Genomic DNA, 14,368 nt, shown 5'->3' with positions numbered 1-14,368 from the left:
CTATTGCTAGTTCATTCTATTATTCTTTTATTGTGTTCTATCTTTATTAAAAAAATCAACTGGGGCACATAGGGAATTTTTTTTTCTGTTATGATCATAGTTACTCATTTTTCGTTGCCTTCAACGGCTGTTAACATGTTTTTTGCATTAATAACCATCAGTGGAATTCAGTTGATTTTTACATTTTCCTTATAACTTTTGAGAGTCAATTTCAGGGTCTCCAGGATTACTCCTACTCAACAAATAATGGAGAAGTGCAGGCAATCTAATCAGATCCAGAATACTCCAGTCTTCTTTCTTTTGTTGCATATACTTTTCTCTTTGTTGTTTGTGTATTGCTGTCACAAGAATGTATCAGAGTAAGAAGTCCACGTTTTCCCTATATTTAGAGAACTAAAGGACATTGCTTTATTTTAAATGAGGGGGAGCTTCTTTACTGAAGCTTTGTTATTTTCTGGAAGCTAAATCTAGCATTGATTATTTGACCTGGGAGATCATTCACCATCTAAAATTGACACGATCTTAGATCACAGTAAGATCATAGCTTTAGTTTTTAGGCCACATGGCCTCTACATGCACTGGTTGACTAAAAACATCTTATGCACAGTAATCAGATGTTAGAGAATTAATATAGGTGATAGTAAGCTTAAAATCTCTCAGCTGGTAGGAGGATCCACTATCAATATGTAGAGACATCGGCTAGGCTGTTTTTTTTTATTGCACAAGAGGACCATCTTTGGAATATTCTGTAATTCTAATGAAAGTTACCAGGCAATATCAGAGTGCTGTTCTGGATCCATACAGTGATGCTTAGAACAATGATTTTTTTTTAGCGAATGGCACCATCGTAGTGCACTGTAGGAGCAAGCATGAAGGTGCTAAATGCATCCATTATGTAATTCATCTCTGGAACTGTTGTGCTTGACATAAAATAATTGTTACAGATTTTCAGGATCTTCAAAATATGCTGGCAGATCTTCTTAACCGCAGTTTCTCTGCATATTTAAATAGGCAATTGTATTGACAGTGTTATTTGCCAAAGACTAATTAATCTATCAGAACATCCAAAAATTAAAATGTCCTCTTTAGACAGCAAGAGCATCTGGGTTAGTAGGGAGATATCTTTTAATTTCCATGCATTTCAGATCAGTGATTATCTCCCCTTAATCCTGTTGTGGTTAGGAAAAAGCAGTGTCTGTGTCACCAGTCACTCTATTCTGGCTTGAACAGTATCAGTACTTGGAATTCAGGACCTTGTTAGCATCTATTATAGTCATCCTGCCTATAGTCATCCAAGGAAAAAACCCCTCACTGATCATTTGGACTAATAGACTGAGGCATTATTGAGGCCTCATTTTTCATACGGGGAAGTGTAATACTATATTTGACTATTTAAACATACAGAACGTTTTGGGTAGGAAGGAGACCATACCCTTTACATGTGCTGTAAAATGGCAATGGTTTCACCTCAGGAGGAAGCTGTTATCTATTAGGGCTGTGTTTCTCAGTACTGTAGAATGTTGGAGTTTTTTGCAATGCTGCCTGTGGTTGTGCCAAAATATACTCATTGTTTTGGCATGTCATACAGATGCCTGGTTTAATAGAGCCATACTGCAATTTTGTTTGGATTAGGCTTGTAAAATGGTTCTCCTTTTATGGTGTATTGATTGTAAGTTATCACAATTGGCAAATATAAAGATAAATACTCAGTAAAGACAAACCTGCAAGGTTTTTGTTTTGTGATTTCACCATATTCTGACAGTGGGTGTAGTCATAAGAAGCTATGTGAAAAACTTCTTTTGTAGTCTTCATAGACTTCATATTTTAACTCCTCCCTCACCCTTCTTCATTCTGTGGCAAGCTTGGGACTCCTAAGCCAAAACATTAATCTGTCTCTAGGGTAGTCAGTTTTTCCTTCTCTCCAGAGTAATGGTTGCTGGTAGCATGAAAGTACAATTTAGGCAGGCATACTCTATGAGAAAATTATATTGTCTGTATGACATGTTTGTTGCTGCTTTGATCTCATCTCTCTGAATATTTGTTATGTGTGGTTCCTTTGATTTCTTTCTGTATTTTGGTGGGGGTACCAGGTTGCTCTCTCTGATTGAGTACATTGATGTTCACACATTTTACAACTCGCGTCTTCCTAACAGCTGATTAGGATGTATTGAATTGTTCGTGATTGATGACAGTTTCCTACTGTTCATGCAGTGGAAAACCACTGCTTCTCCCCTTTTGAGCTCTTAAATTCTTAATTCTGCTTACTCCTTCTGCTTGTGTCTATGAAAGTGGCAAATTTGGAGACAGTTTTCTCAGCCAGCTAGTGAAGTACATTGGTCCTTGTAGCTGCTATTTTACATACTAGCTGTATGTGGGCAGAGTATCTGTTCTTCAGCCATCCAGGAGTCCTTCTTGAAGTGGTGCAGAGTAGCAAGAAAATTAGTCCTTCAGTACTCATTTCCAGATCTTATTCTTCTTTGATTGAATTTTATACTTTATATTTTTGATTTCATAAGGCCATTATAATTTCTCTTCAAAGGTCCAAGTTTTCTAGTTTTTTTTCTTGTTGCACTGTGGGAATATAAAAAGTTTGGCTTGACTTCACACAATGATTGTTCTGTCTCTGAGTGGACTCAAGGTACTTCCTATGGCCAAACCAAATTGTTAGATCTCTGAACAAACTTACTATCTGTGTTGTATGGTATTTAGACATGTGCTGTAAGGTCACCTGGAGCTCTCTCTTTGCTTTCACCCAGCATTGTCTTAGTCTAATAGGATCCAGGGCTGTTTCAGCCTTCAGTGGAGTGATGCTGCTGCAGTTGTTTGTGGGAGTCCTTAGGCCTTCTCCTGGATGGGAAAAGGCAAAGGTAACTGATCAGAGTGAGTCATTGTGGGAATGTACATGCAGACTCAAAGAAGAAAGGTTACTCATCAGTAACTGGTGTTCTTTGAGAGATATAGTCTGCATGTACATTAGTCTCCTACCTGCTTTTCCCCTCTTTCTGAATCTCTTTCAGGTTTGATTGTGCATTTAAGAGGAACTGCAGTGGTGGCGGATGCACTCTGCCCTGTGTGTCAATGCCTCAAGCAGGACGAGGGGAGGAGTGGGAGTGCCCCTCCCGGGACACTCCAGGGCAGGCCACAAGCCCACCCACTCTTAGAGTATATGTATGGACTAAGTGTCTCAAAGTACTGCAGCTGTTCATTGGTAGGTAAATTCTCTTTACTGTATTCTCACAGGTAAAGTAGTAGATTTTATTTTTAAAACAAATTTCATTCATTGACTCTATGGATGATATGCATGAGCAATACCCGGGGGGGGAAATTTATACCGCAAACTGCATTACACTGAGTAGCTCCTGTGTCTCTAATGCTTTCATCTCTTGTCTTTCCTCCCATCCTAACCTTATTTAGATATTTAAATATCTTAATTCTATTCAATTTGTCGTTTACAGTGAGAGCTACACAAAAACTTGAGATCATATAAGTTGTAACATAATTCAAAAAATAAAATGAAATCATGTCTTTCACAATTGTAGCTAAGTGTGCGAATTAACATGTAATGTTGTATTTACTATTAGAATATGAGGCTAGAAATGGAACGGGATTCTGTAAGAACCAGTTATATTTATACTAGTATATTGATCTTTAAAATTTTTTAGTTGCGGGAAAGCCAGCATTTGAGTTTAAACATTTTTCCACAGCTGACCTCATGTGATTTTCTTTCTTTTTAATCATAGAAGCCTTGTAGTAATTTTTTAATGCACTATACTTCCTGCCAATTAAACCAGGAGATGTGGGGTATGACCTAGCTTAAACTGAAGATGTACTTGTCCCTGCATGCAAATATGCAAATGCAAAATCTGCAAATGGTTATTTTCAGGTGAAGTCTCTAAGAAGTGCAGGTTATAGGAGTTGAAGGGTATTACAGAAATATGATTCTGAGGTGTTTGAACTGGGACTTCTCTGACACCTGTCACCTTTGCAAATATGGTGGATGTGCTTTTACCAGTTCCTTAGGGTTGTAACAGTTAATGTTACCTTGGCAGCTCAAAGAAATGTGCAGTTGGTTTTCTGTCACTTTGCCATTTCTGTAAGATTATGATGTGGTTTATCTGAGTTTTGTTAGAGCCTGCAAACTTTGCTGAAGCTTCTGATCTGTGGTACATGATCAGATCTGTGGATCGTGTGGTACATGTGCTGTAGATATTGGTACACATGCATAAAATATTATGAAGAGCTCTAGTTTTAGAAAGTTACTGACCTGTGTGTAATATCAAGCTGCCTTTGCACATTCTGAGAAGAAAACCCAAAGTGAACAGTTTTCTGAACAATCTTAGATGAACACTATATCTATGCGAAGCGGGAAAGAATATTGAAAAAGCCATCTTGTTGTGCCAAATAATCTGAAGTTCATGGCTCTAAAACCAAGCACTTATTCTTGTGATAACAGGTCTTTGAAGTGCTGATTTAATTCAGAAAATTTCAAAAGTTTAAAAAATAAAGAGAGAAAGTTTCTGTTTATCTGTTGTTAGTAACTAATATTGGATTCATTTACTTGGTTTTATGCTTTTTTTCCTTTTCATTTCAGTTGCTATTTACCTTGTATTGTTGTAGGAATAATAAAATTTATATATATATTAGATCTCAAGATTCTAATCAAGATTCCTATCACTAGGAAAACCAATAACGGCAAGGAGTCATTATGTTTTTTTAATATTTTTAATTGTTTTGAATTCTTATGAAAACCAGAGGTTTTATAACTCTGTAATATTTATTTTAGTGAGTAAATACTATATTTTAGAGACACCTTTTATGTGTGGCAGAAATGAGACACACTGAACTTTGGTGCTTTTGCTAATACGTTTCTTTTAGATAAAGATGAGCACATGCACGCATAGGCCCACACTTATGTATATATCTGCCAAATACAGAGTCACCAGTAAAGTTCTTTGTGGACACACACACATTTGGAAAGTATCTAATTCTGATTTTAAGTTCCATCTCTTCCTTCAAGTATCTGAAGAAAACTGTTATGCTAAGTGCCCAATCCTTTCCTGTGAGTAACCTTAGCATGACTCTAGGAGGATACCAGTGGCAGCAATGCTAGATGGGACCAGATTTTTGTACAGAAAGAAAAGAGTCTTGTGCCTTTGTGTGCATGTATGTGCATGGTTTTTTCTGACCTAGATCTACTTGTAGTTTCTAATGCAATTTATTAAATAATACAATAAATACGTTCTCTTTCTTGATTGTACTAAGACTAGTATGTCAATTCGGTAGCTTGAAATAAGAATCTTTCCGTAGTTTTTCTGGGAGGAAACCAACAGACAGCATTTAAAACTCCACTTTTATTTTTTTCAAGTCAACCTTGTACATGGCCTCTGCTGTCTTTACTTCTCTCTGTCAAAATAATTATAAAATATTTTGCCATTCTCAGCTCTTAAAAGTGTTAGCACTTCCAGTCATGGTGGTTTGACCAAACACTTCAGTGTTTGCACATCTCTCTACTAGACTTCCCTTACTTGTTTTTTGTATGTTGAACCTTGAAATACTTGATGGCTGCAATTTACTTTAAACGGAAAATGTCTGTAATTAAATTTCCATTTAAAAATTTAGCCATTCATTGAGTACATTTTTATTGCATTTCTCCTTTAGTTCTGCATTTCAATAAAATAGTTACATTTTGATTACATATTTTAATACATTAGCTTAGTATTAAAAAAAAACAACTGCAACATGACTATGATGTTAGAAACTGCAAATTTACCTGTAGAATCTTTGAAAGACAACTTACTGTGTTCTGTAAAATCACAAAATTTGAAAACCTCTCCATAGACACAGTGAGATACATACTTGCATTTCATCCAAGTCATGTACAGTGATTACACTGAAATATTCCTAACATTTCTCCTACTTTTGGCCTTCTGCTGTTGGGTAAAGGTTAAAAGGAATGGAGATAATAGAAAACATCAAGCATGTTTTCATGGTGTTTTGATGCTTAATTTTATGAAATTATTAAATAATTTTGAGATGATTTCTTGGAAAGTTGTTGCTCCACACATGAGTATCTTCAGGCCTACACATTTCATGGAAGCTTTTGAACAGTAAGGACTGTGAGTGTAAGAAATAAAACCTTCACAAGAAGTAGGGCAAAAATATATGAAATTAATTCCAAGAATACACTAACATCTTGAAGACCTTCCCTCCTTTTCAAACTTAATATTGAAATCTGCTCTTTACTTCATTGCCTTTCTTTATGGCTATTTGTGTCCTTGCATGGTCCCCAGTATATGATTTTCCTTTTCAAATTAGTAGACAAGCCACGGTCCACTGAATAGAGAAGATTCAAACTCCTGAATAATACAGTGAGGAACAAATGGGTTACTTTTACTTTTCGTTCTTCTTTTCTCCTGCTTTGTGTGCTGTGACATGAATTTCTGATTCATTCAATTATGTATGCTCTCTCCTGTCTTAGAATCTTCATCTTTAGTGAGCTGGGGTCTGGAGTAGTCCAAGCTAAGTCCAAGTCCCTGACTAAGTAAAGGTTGTTATGTGATCTTAATGTGCCAGTTCCTATATTTCTGAAACTCGGTTGTTGAAACAACATCCAGTTTTCTTAGCAAATCTGTGACTATGCAGACTTTCTCTTTTTTGATCTGTTTTACTATAATATCAATCATTATAGTTTCTTCATTGTGATGATGTCAAATCATCATACATGAAATTTATCTTGTACACTCTTTTAGCTTGAGCCCAAAAAGTATGAAAGAAAAGTAGATTGATATTTATGGCTTTTTATATATGAATATTTTTTATTTAACTTTGACTGCTAAGGAAAGTTATCATATATGTTTAAAAACATACTGTTTTATATTTCTCCTTGCATAAAAAAAATGTATTTTCTAGAATAAACAGGATTTGATTGCAAGTACAGAATTTACATAATTTTACAAAGCTTGTAGTTCTGAGATCTGTTCTGGAGAACACAGACTTTGCATCTCTGAACACTATAAGTAGTTTCTCCTGGAAACCACAGTGGTCTTTAAATCACATGAAGTTTTTTTTTTTAATACTTCTGGATAGTATGCATGTCTGTAAAGTGGCTTATACTGACTTACCTTTATTTCAAAGTCCAATGTAAATAAATGTATATTTTTCATTGTTACATTTCATATTTAGTACTTACATTTGTTCAGCAGTTTAAATTAGGTTTTTACATATTTTACTGTGTGATTGGTGATGCATATAAAGTGAAATAACTTCACAATTGCACTGTGCTGAAAACATCTAGCATGTGCCAAAATGCCAAACATCTTTGTTAACTATAGAACTGAGAATTGTTTAACTAGTTTCAATGCTGAATATAGAATAAAGGAATTCTGTATGGATTCATTATGAAAACCTGCCCTGTTTATATTGTTTTTAGCATTTCCCTGTTCTTTCTGGATGTTTTAAATTATAACAGTGTACGTGTCATGTTCTAGTAGCTATGGTATATGAAAATATGTATGTGTATTGAGAATTATTTTTACAGTCTTTGTATTGTGAAGTAAGCTATGTATTGATCAGAAAAACATATATATGTTATATTATCTTAGTTAGTTTTTATCTAAGTGGTAAGCACTAGAATATTGACTTGAAGGAAGATATTCTAGTAATTTTGGAAGCATTAACACGTGGGAGTGTTATCACACTCTAGCAGTGATGGCAAAAATAGGACAGTAAAAAAAAAGGCAAGACACCATAGCATCATAGAAAAGGAAAAGTCATCAGGACTTCAGTTCTTCTATGTAGGCATTTAATCTGATCCACAACAACTATTTTTGTGTGCTTTGCAGTACATCTGCTCCAGTTACGGGTCGTAGTCTCCATGTCTATGTGGAAAATCACCATACAGTTAGCACTAAAAGGTCAAGAGGAGATTTGCAACCGGTCTCAAGTTTAAATTTATGGCTAAAATAAGTAACCCACAAATTTTAGTTATCTCCAAAGATCAAGGCATTGTTCCTCTCATTCCAGAAAGGAATCTCTGTTTGTTTTTCTGGTTCACTAACATGGAGATTAAAGGATGGTACATTAATGGAGGTACAAAATAGCCCACTTTCCTCTCCATTGTAATTGTGTATTCTGTGATCAGGTTTCTTTTGTATCATAGTGGGGCATTATCCCACAGAAATGATTAGTAAGGAAGAATTACTAGAAATACAACAATCCTTAATGATAATCATGAAGAGTTGCTGGAAAACCCTACCAAATTAAAGCATGATGTATTTTCTCTCTCTTGAACCCTGTAGATCAAGGCAGGGTGGAGTAGGGAAGAGCCTAGGCCCTATAATTAGTTTTAAATACAAAAGGAAATTACCAAAATTTTGTGGCTTGCTCATTGCAGCTTAGACTAGTGGTAGGTTTGCATTTTGGACATGGAGTCGCTTAAGTTACCTCCACAGAAGGAAATATGTCTGTGAGTGTTCAAGTGTTCGCTGCCTGTCAGATAGCACTAGCTTAGGTGTGGTGCCACAAAAATGCATCTGTACAGCTTTTGGACTTAGTGTATCCTAATGTGGTGGTGCCTTTATGAATTTGCAAGCGTGTACCTGCCATAAACGTAGGGTTCTGCACTGTGCCACACACTGCAGGCATTTTTTCTATGCTCTTAATTGGTCTTTAAATCAATAAATTTATATGTGAAAGACTAAGAACTTGGAGAATAAATGAGGGAAGATTTTTCTGTCCTGGTGAAATTAACAGTGGTTAATTGTTAACTTAGATCATAAACAAAGTTCTTGATGAGCAGTATTATAAAAGTAATTTCAATATTGGGCTGTGCACAGGAAGTCCAACAAGTAGTTCCAGGTTGCAGGAGAGAGGCAGCTGACAGAAGCAAGAGCTCTTTGGAGCAAGAGATGGAAATAGGTTGCTTGTTACACCTGAGGATTTTTTACTCATTTGAATGAGAGAAATTTAAATGTATGTAAAAGAGAAAATATGAGGAATTAGGTAAAAAGGACAGGGAAATAGATGTAATCTAAAGCTTAAGGAGACAACTTGCCTGACATTTTATGTCTGTGCATCAGAAAGACATAATTAATATAATTATTCTAGGACTTCAGTGAAATCTAAAAAGGTTGTGTCCTTTTGAAATAAAATTATTTGTGGAGGAACTGTCTGTAATGACTTAATTTCTGTTATAATATACCTTGACCCTGGAAAATAACTGATAAAGCCTAATTTTAGGCTACTAGTTGTTAAAAATATTAAGCTATTTATTGGCTAGGGTTTGGGGTTTTTTCTTGGAGTTCTGCTGCTTTTTTCTGGCTTTTTAAAACTTGGTGATAATTTTACTAGACCATTTTCAGAGGCAGCTACTGTATTTTGTATCCCACAGCATCATTCAGTTGGCTTGAACAAAATAATAGCGCTTTACATAATCTGTTGACCTAACCATTTTCTCTTGAAAGCTTATCATCAGTGAGACAATAGAAAAGGAGAAATAGGCATAAAATATATTAAGTGAAATTTTCTTTGGTTGAAATGTTATATAATAATTTTGCTTGTGTAGCGTCAGTAAAGCCAAATATCAGGTCACTTGCCTAGAGAAATCTTCAAATGAAGACACAGAAAATTCAATTCTGTGCAAAGTCAGTATAGAATCTACCTGGTCTGAGTCCACAATTTGTTCATAATTGATCAGTGTGGGGCTTCCTCTTTTAGATACTTTTACAGCAATGAGAATATTTAGTGGGACACAGTTTTCTGAATTAGAGAGAAAATAAATAAGCTGAATATAAGCCTCGGATATTTTTCCATGGTTTTAAAATATCTAAGTGATAAATTTGCACTTCAAAAATACAATGAAGCCCAAACTTACTGCCTCATAGTTAAAGGTCTTCTACTTGAAAGCCTGAGAGTTTATTTACTATAACTACAACTTGGTGGAGATTCCGTTTAGGAGTTTGCCTAGGAACACTGATGGAGTAGCAGGAATAGGCACTTAATTATTGCTTGGTTTAATTGAAGAGTTAGAATATTGATTTCTTTAGTTTTTTGTAGGATATCACATGAGTCTTTCTCCCCTCATTAATGGGAGTATCACTGAACTGTAGCAAAATGAGAACAGAGTAAGTGTCTAACTTTTTGTTAAAAGGAGTTTGACAGGTTTTATTTTATCTAAAGATAAATTCTGTTTTTAAAATAACAAACCAAAAAAACTATCTATCCTGTTTTATATAGGGAGTTTTTTTCATGACTATATTAATTTTTAAAAGAAATGCAATATTTAGGTATAACTTTGCCAAACACTGAACTTCTCTTAAGTGTTCTCTGAAATTTGTACCTGTTTAAGTCAAGACAAATAATGTTTCTAGATGATAGAGATGCCACCTCTTTGAAATAAATTTCTTAACGTATAACTATGTTATTGAAGCAAAGAATTTTAATACCTAAAATCCTTTCTACTACTATAATTAACATTTTTTTCAAAATGTAACACGAGAGACATACTTATTAGTTCATTTATTTATGTAGAGGTTTGAAGCATTATCATCGTTTTCATCCTGAGCTTATTTGAAATGTTCATATAACAAATTTCTGTTATGTTCACATACAACCCAGTAAATTAGTTATTCTCCAAAGGGGTAGAGTAAAAAGATGAACCTCATTTTAATAAAGACAAGAGAGAATGCAAAAGAGAAAGTGGAAGTAATGAGTAAAGAAAGGAGAAATAAAGACAGAACCTTTTGTTTTTCCACTTCTTCAAGTATTTCTTGGATGTATTGGTGTGATGGGGCTTGCAGTCAGACACAGGTTTATTCTAGTTCCAAGGTTTAAGTGTCTGTTATGATCCTTCTATTAAATGGAAGTTGCATAGCAGTACTAAGCCTGCAAAAATACAGTTGAGGATTACCTAAATTGGTTGTACTTTTTAAAATGCTCCAGACAGTTTTATTTTAAGCTTTTTATATCAGTATATTTCTCAGAGCTAATTTTGTGATAAATAATAAGCCTTAAGCCAACAATCTCCAAAACTGTTCCTTCCTTCCCAATATAATACTCCCCAAACTTAAATTTTGTCCTAAACATTTTCAAATAATGTTGTTTCTTTGCTAGAATATGAATAGTTGTCTTAAAAATTGATGTGATCTGTGTGGATGGAAACTTTACTATGTAATAATTGTACTTAAGGTAACACAGCTAATTTTGCACTCCAAGTAGACATGCTCCTGCTGTGTTGGCCCACAGTTTAGTATGAAGGGTAAGTCATTTAATCACGTTGAGATCAAATAAGTTTTCTGCTCAAGTTTTTATCATAGTTTGAAAAGCAGTTAAAACAGTCATTTTTAAAATGAATGCAAATAAAATTAAACGTGTCTCTAGTATCATGAGTAATCCAGTATTGTAAGTCATTGAATTTACATGTCAGATTTCTTAGTCCTGGTTTGGAATGGAATACACACTCCTATTGATATATTAGGGGAATGTAGGAAAGATGATTATAGAGCATTACCTGCTGCATCAAGTGCATTATTGCATCTTTTGGCAGTTAAACTTAAAGATACGTAGTTCTTTCTTATTTCAGCCTATTAGAATGTGCAGCGTGGAAACCAAAGTTAGTGTAACAAGAATCAATTTCTTCAATCTGAATTAAATGTACAAGGTCTATTAATGTGTATCAAAGAATATTATATTTATATGTCAAAATAAACAGTGGTAGAAATTCATAAATGTGAATTCTTGCTTTCCATTTCAGGTCAAGGGATGGAGAACCAAATTTCAGTTTCCATATGCAAAATAATATTATGTGGATACTTGCATTGTTCTGTCTTATCTTGGCTATAAACAGTGGTTTAAAATGTTTGTATAAAAAGCCGTGAGTGGTTTATAACTCCCTGTATTGTGTATGTCTCTGTTTTTAAAACATTTCGAGTCTTAAGATATTATCTGAGATAACCATTTCTTGCTAGATCTGACAGGATTCATATTCTCTTTCAGGAGACGCTGATAGATTGGTGTGATGAAAAGGAACTTAATTTGATTTTAACAACTGGAGGAACGGGGTTTGCACCACGAGATGTCACTCCAGAGGTGAGATAGTCCTGGAATAGAGAAATCTGCCCTTTGGTGTAGAAATGCATAAGTCTGGAGGAGGGGTGATTTTTCTTTTTTTTTTTTTTTATTTCCTCTGTAACTTTACTTTGCAGTCTCTATGGACAGGTCAAGTGCTACAACTTGGAATCAGAAAAAAGTAATAGAAAATATAGCACAAGAGAATGACTCTGACCTTGGGTTCTGACCCAAAATGATTTTCAAACTAAAATGTGGCATAGTGTAATGGTTTTCCAGTCCCCTTACAAAACAAAATTCTAATGGCTTTGTGGTGTAATTTTCCTTAGCACTGTAGTACAACATTGCTAAGCAAAATCTTGTGTGGCTTTTGTTGTGTCTTGTGCAAGGAAGAGTGGGATAAGAGAGATCCTTTAATTCTCCCTTGCAGAATAGCACATTGACAACTACTACATTATAGGTAAGAGTGTAAGGCAGACAGAAGGGGAAAAAATACTACGCAAAGCTACTATGGATCTGCTTGTGGATCTGCTTTTAAAAAAAATCAAACAAGGACAGAGATGGAGATAATCTGCATCAGTAAATGTTGCTCAGAAAATTTGTTTACATTACACTTACATGGAGCTAAAGTAAGGGGGAAAAAAAGAGAAACTGAACCTAATGAATTCATGGCCATGAGTTGTCATGTGAAATGACTGTGTGATCGTTCTTGAAGTAGTTTTGTATTTATGGTTCCAAATTAGATTAACGTGAACTTTTAAAATCACATCTTTTATTTGGTGTGGTTATGTTCACTAAAGGGTAGAATTGAGTGAGTTGCGCTTATTTGCATAATTAAACATATCTAGATTTCTCTTAAGTACTCATGCACGTTTTCAATTTCTTAGACTCTCATGTTGATTTCTTTATAGCATATCTACAATGCCTTTTACTTACAAATGTGTATTGTCGCATGCCTGAAGTTCAAAATTTTTCTGTTAAAAATCCAAAAACATAATTTATTTTATAACATTTGTGTAACTAGAGAAACATGTACACTAAATGCTCCGTTACTTCTGATTTAGGTTTTAAATTACATACTAGAAACCTTGAGTAATTAAAACCTTACTCAAGGTGTAAGGGAGGGGTGGTGTGTGTACCAGGAAATGGGAACAATGTTAAGATGAACACAGTGTGGCACTTAGTGAAACTGATTTTGTGGATTATTCACTTTGCTAAAGCCACCACAGATGAAAAATGAGTTGGTTAAATTTGTCTCTTGCTTGCAAACATAATGCTTTTGAAGGTTGTGTTACCAGGACTGTGTTGAAGGAGGGATGAATTTCTGTTTTGGTTCTCCTTTGTGCAGGGCCAAGCCTAGGCAGCAGTGCCAGATGAAGCATTGTAGCCAGTGCAAAAAATTAGCTACAGATTCTCAAGCAGCATTTGGGGCAAAAAAAAGAGAATTCTGTGCATAAACATCTAGTATTTTCTTTACATTGAATTGCTGTTGCTGAAAGTAATTAACACAAGCAGGCATGATTTTTTTCATCAGTTTTGTCACATAAGCCATTCTGAAAGTTATCTGAGTTATTACTATGTCTCTGTATAATAAAAACACATTGATATAAAAATAATTAGTAACTTGTACTGAAGAAAAACTGCACTGTTTTTAAACTTAATAGATGTGCAAGACTTGGACTGATCAAAACAGAAACAAGTGTTCTGACTGTCAAATTAGTCTCATATTTAAAAAGAACATGTATAGGAGAGTCTTTATACTCACTTTTCACTTAATTAAGTTGGATTAACTTAAATCATAGTGGAGATATAGAATCCCAGGTTTATTACAAAGGGGTGATGACAAGCATTGTTCCAATGGTAGGATTTATTACATTATTAATCCAAACAAATGTTTTTAAGGGAAGAAAATCAGTTTGCCAGTATGTCATACCAAAAACATGCTAGGAGGCCTAAGTTTTGTCCCCATATTTTATGTCTATTGTGTCAGTGGGAAAACTCCAAATGCAAAATTTATTATGTCAACATGAAATGTGCAATAATAAGTCTTTAGGAAAACTTGCATTGATGCAGGAAATGTTTCTCATCCTTCGTGTATATGGTGTTGGTTCACCCTGCTCTCACCACTGAACTGATAATGAAAGGATGTAATCATGGTATTGTGCTATTGAGATATCATCTTTAAGATGTTAATTTAAAATCTTTAAGAATTTAATTTGATAATGGAAAATGTTTTATTATTTTACCCTAGAACAGAGACAGTACTCTGTTGAGTCATACTTCTGCTGGTATGTTTCAGTACTGC

At 34.6% G+C, this 14,368-nt stretch overlaps 1 protein-coding gene across 14 annotated transcripts in view; it reads left to right on the top strand.

The window, feature by feature from the left end:
- Positions 1-14,368, top strand: part of GPHN (gephyrin) — a 274,586-nt gene that overhangs the window by 133,023 nt on the left and 127,195 nt on the right. For 13 of the 14 annotated variants that reach the window (XM_066321405.1, XM_066321403.1, XM_066321399.1 and 10 more), the window contains exon 4: positions 11,992-12,084. In XM_066321405.1, coding sequence (XP_066177502.1) covers positions 11,992-12,084 — 93 coding nt within the window. Of the gene's footprint in view, positions 1-3,056; positions 3,209-11,991; positions 12,085-14,368 lie in introns of those variants that run through there. The other variant, XM_066321400.1, reaches the window with a different exon arrangement.

Source organism: Sylvia atricapilla, chromosome 6, assembly GCF_009819655.1.
Source record: "Sylvia atricapilla isolate bSylAtr1 chromosome 6, bSylAtr1.pri, whole genome shotgun sequence".
Classification (NCBI taxonomy): domain Eukaryota; kingdom Metazoa; phylum Chordata; class Aves; order Passeriformes; family Sylviidae; genus Sylvia; species Sylvia atricapilla.
The sequence above is the reverse complement of the archived record's forward strand: the minus strand, read 5'-3'. Positions and strand labels throughout refer to the sequence as shown.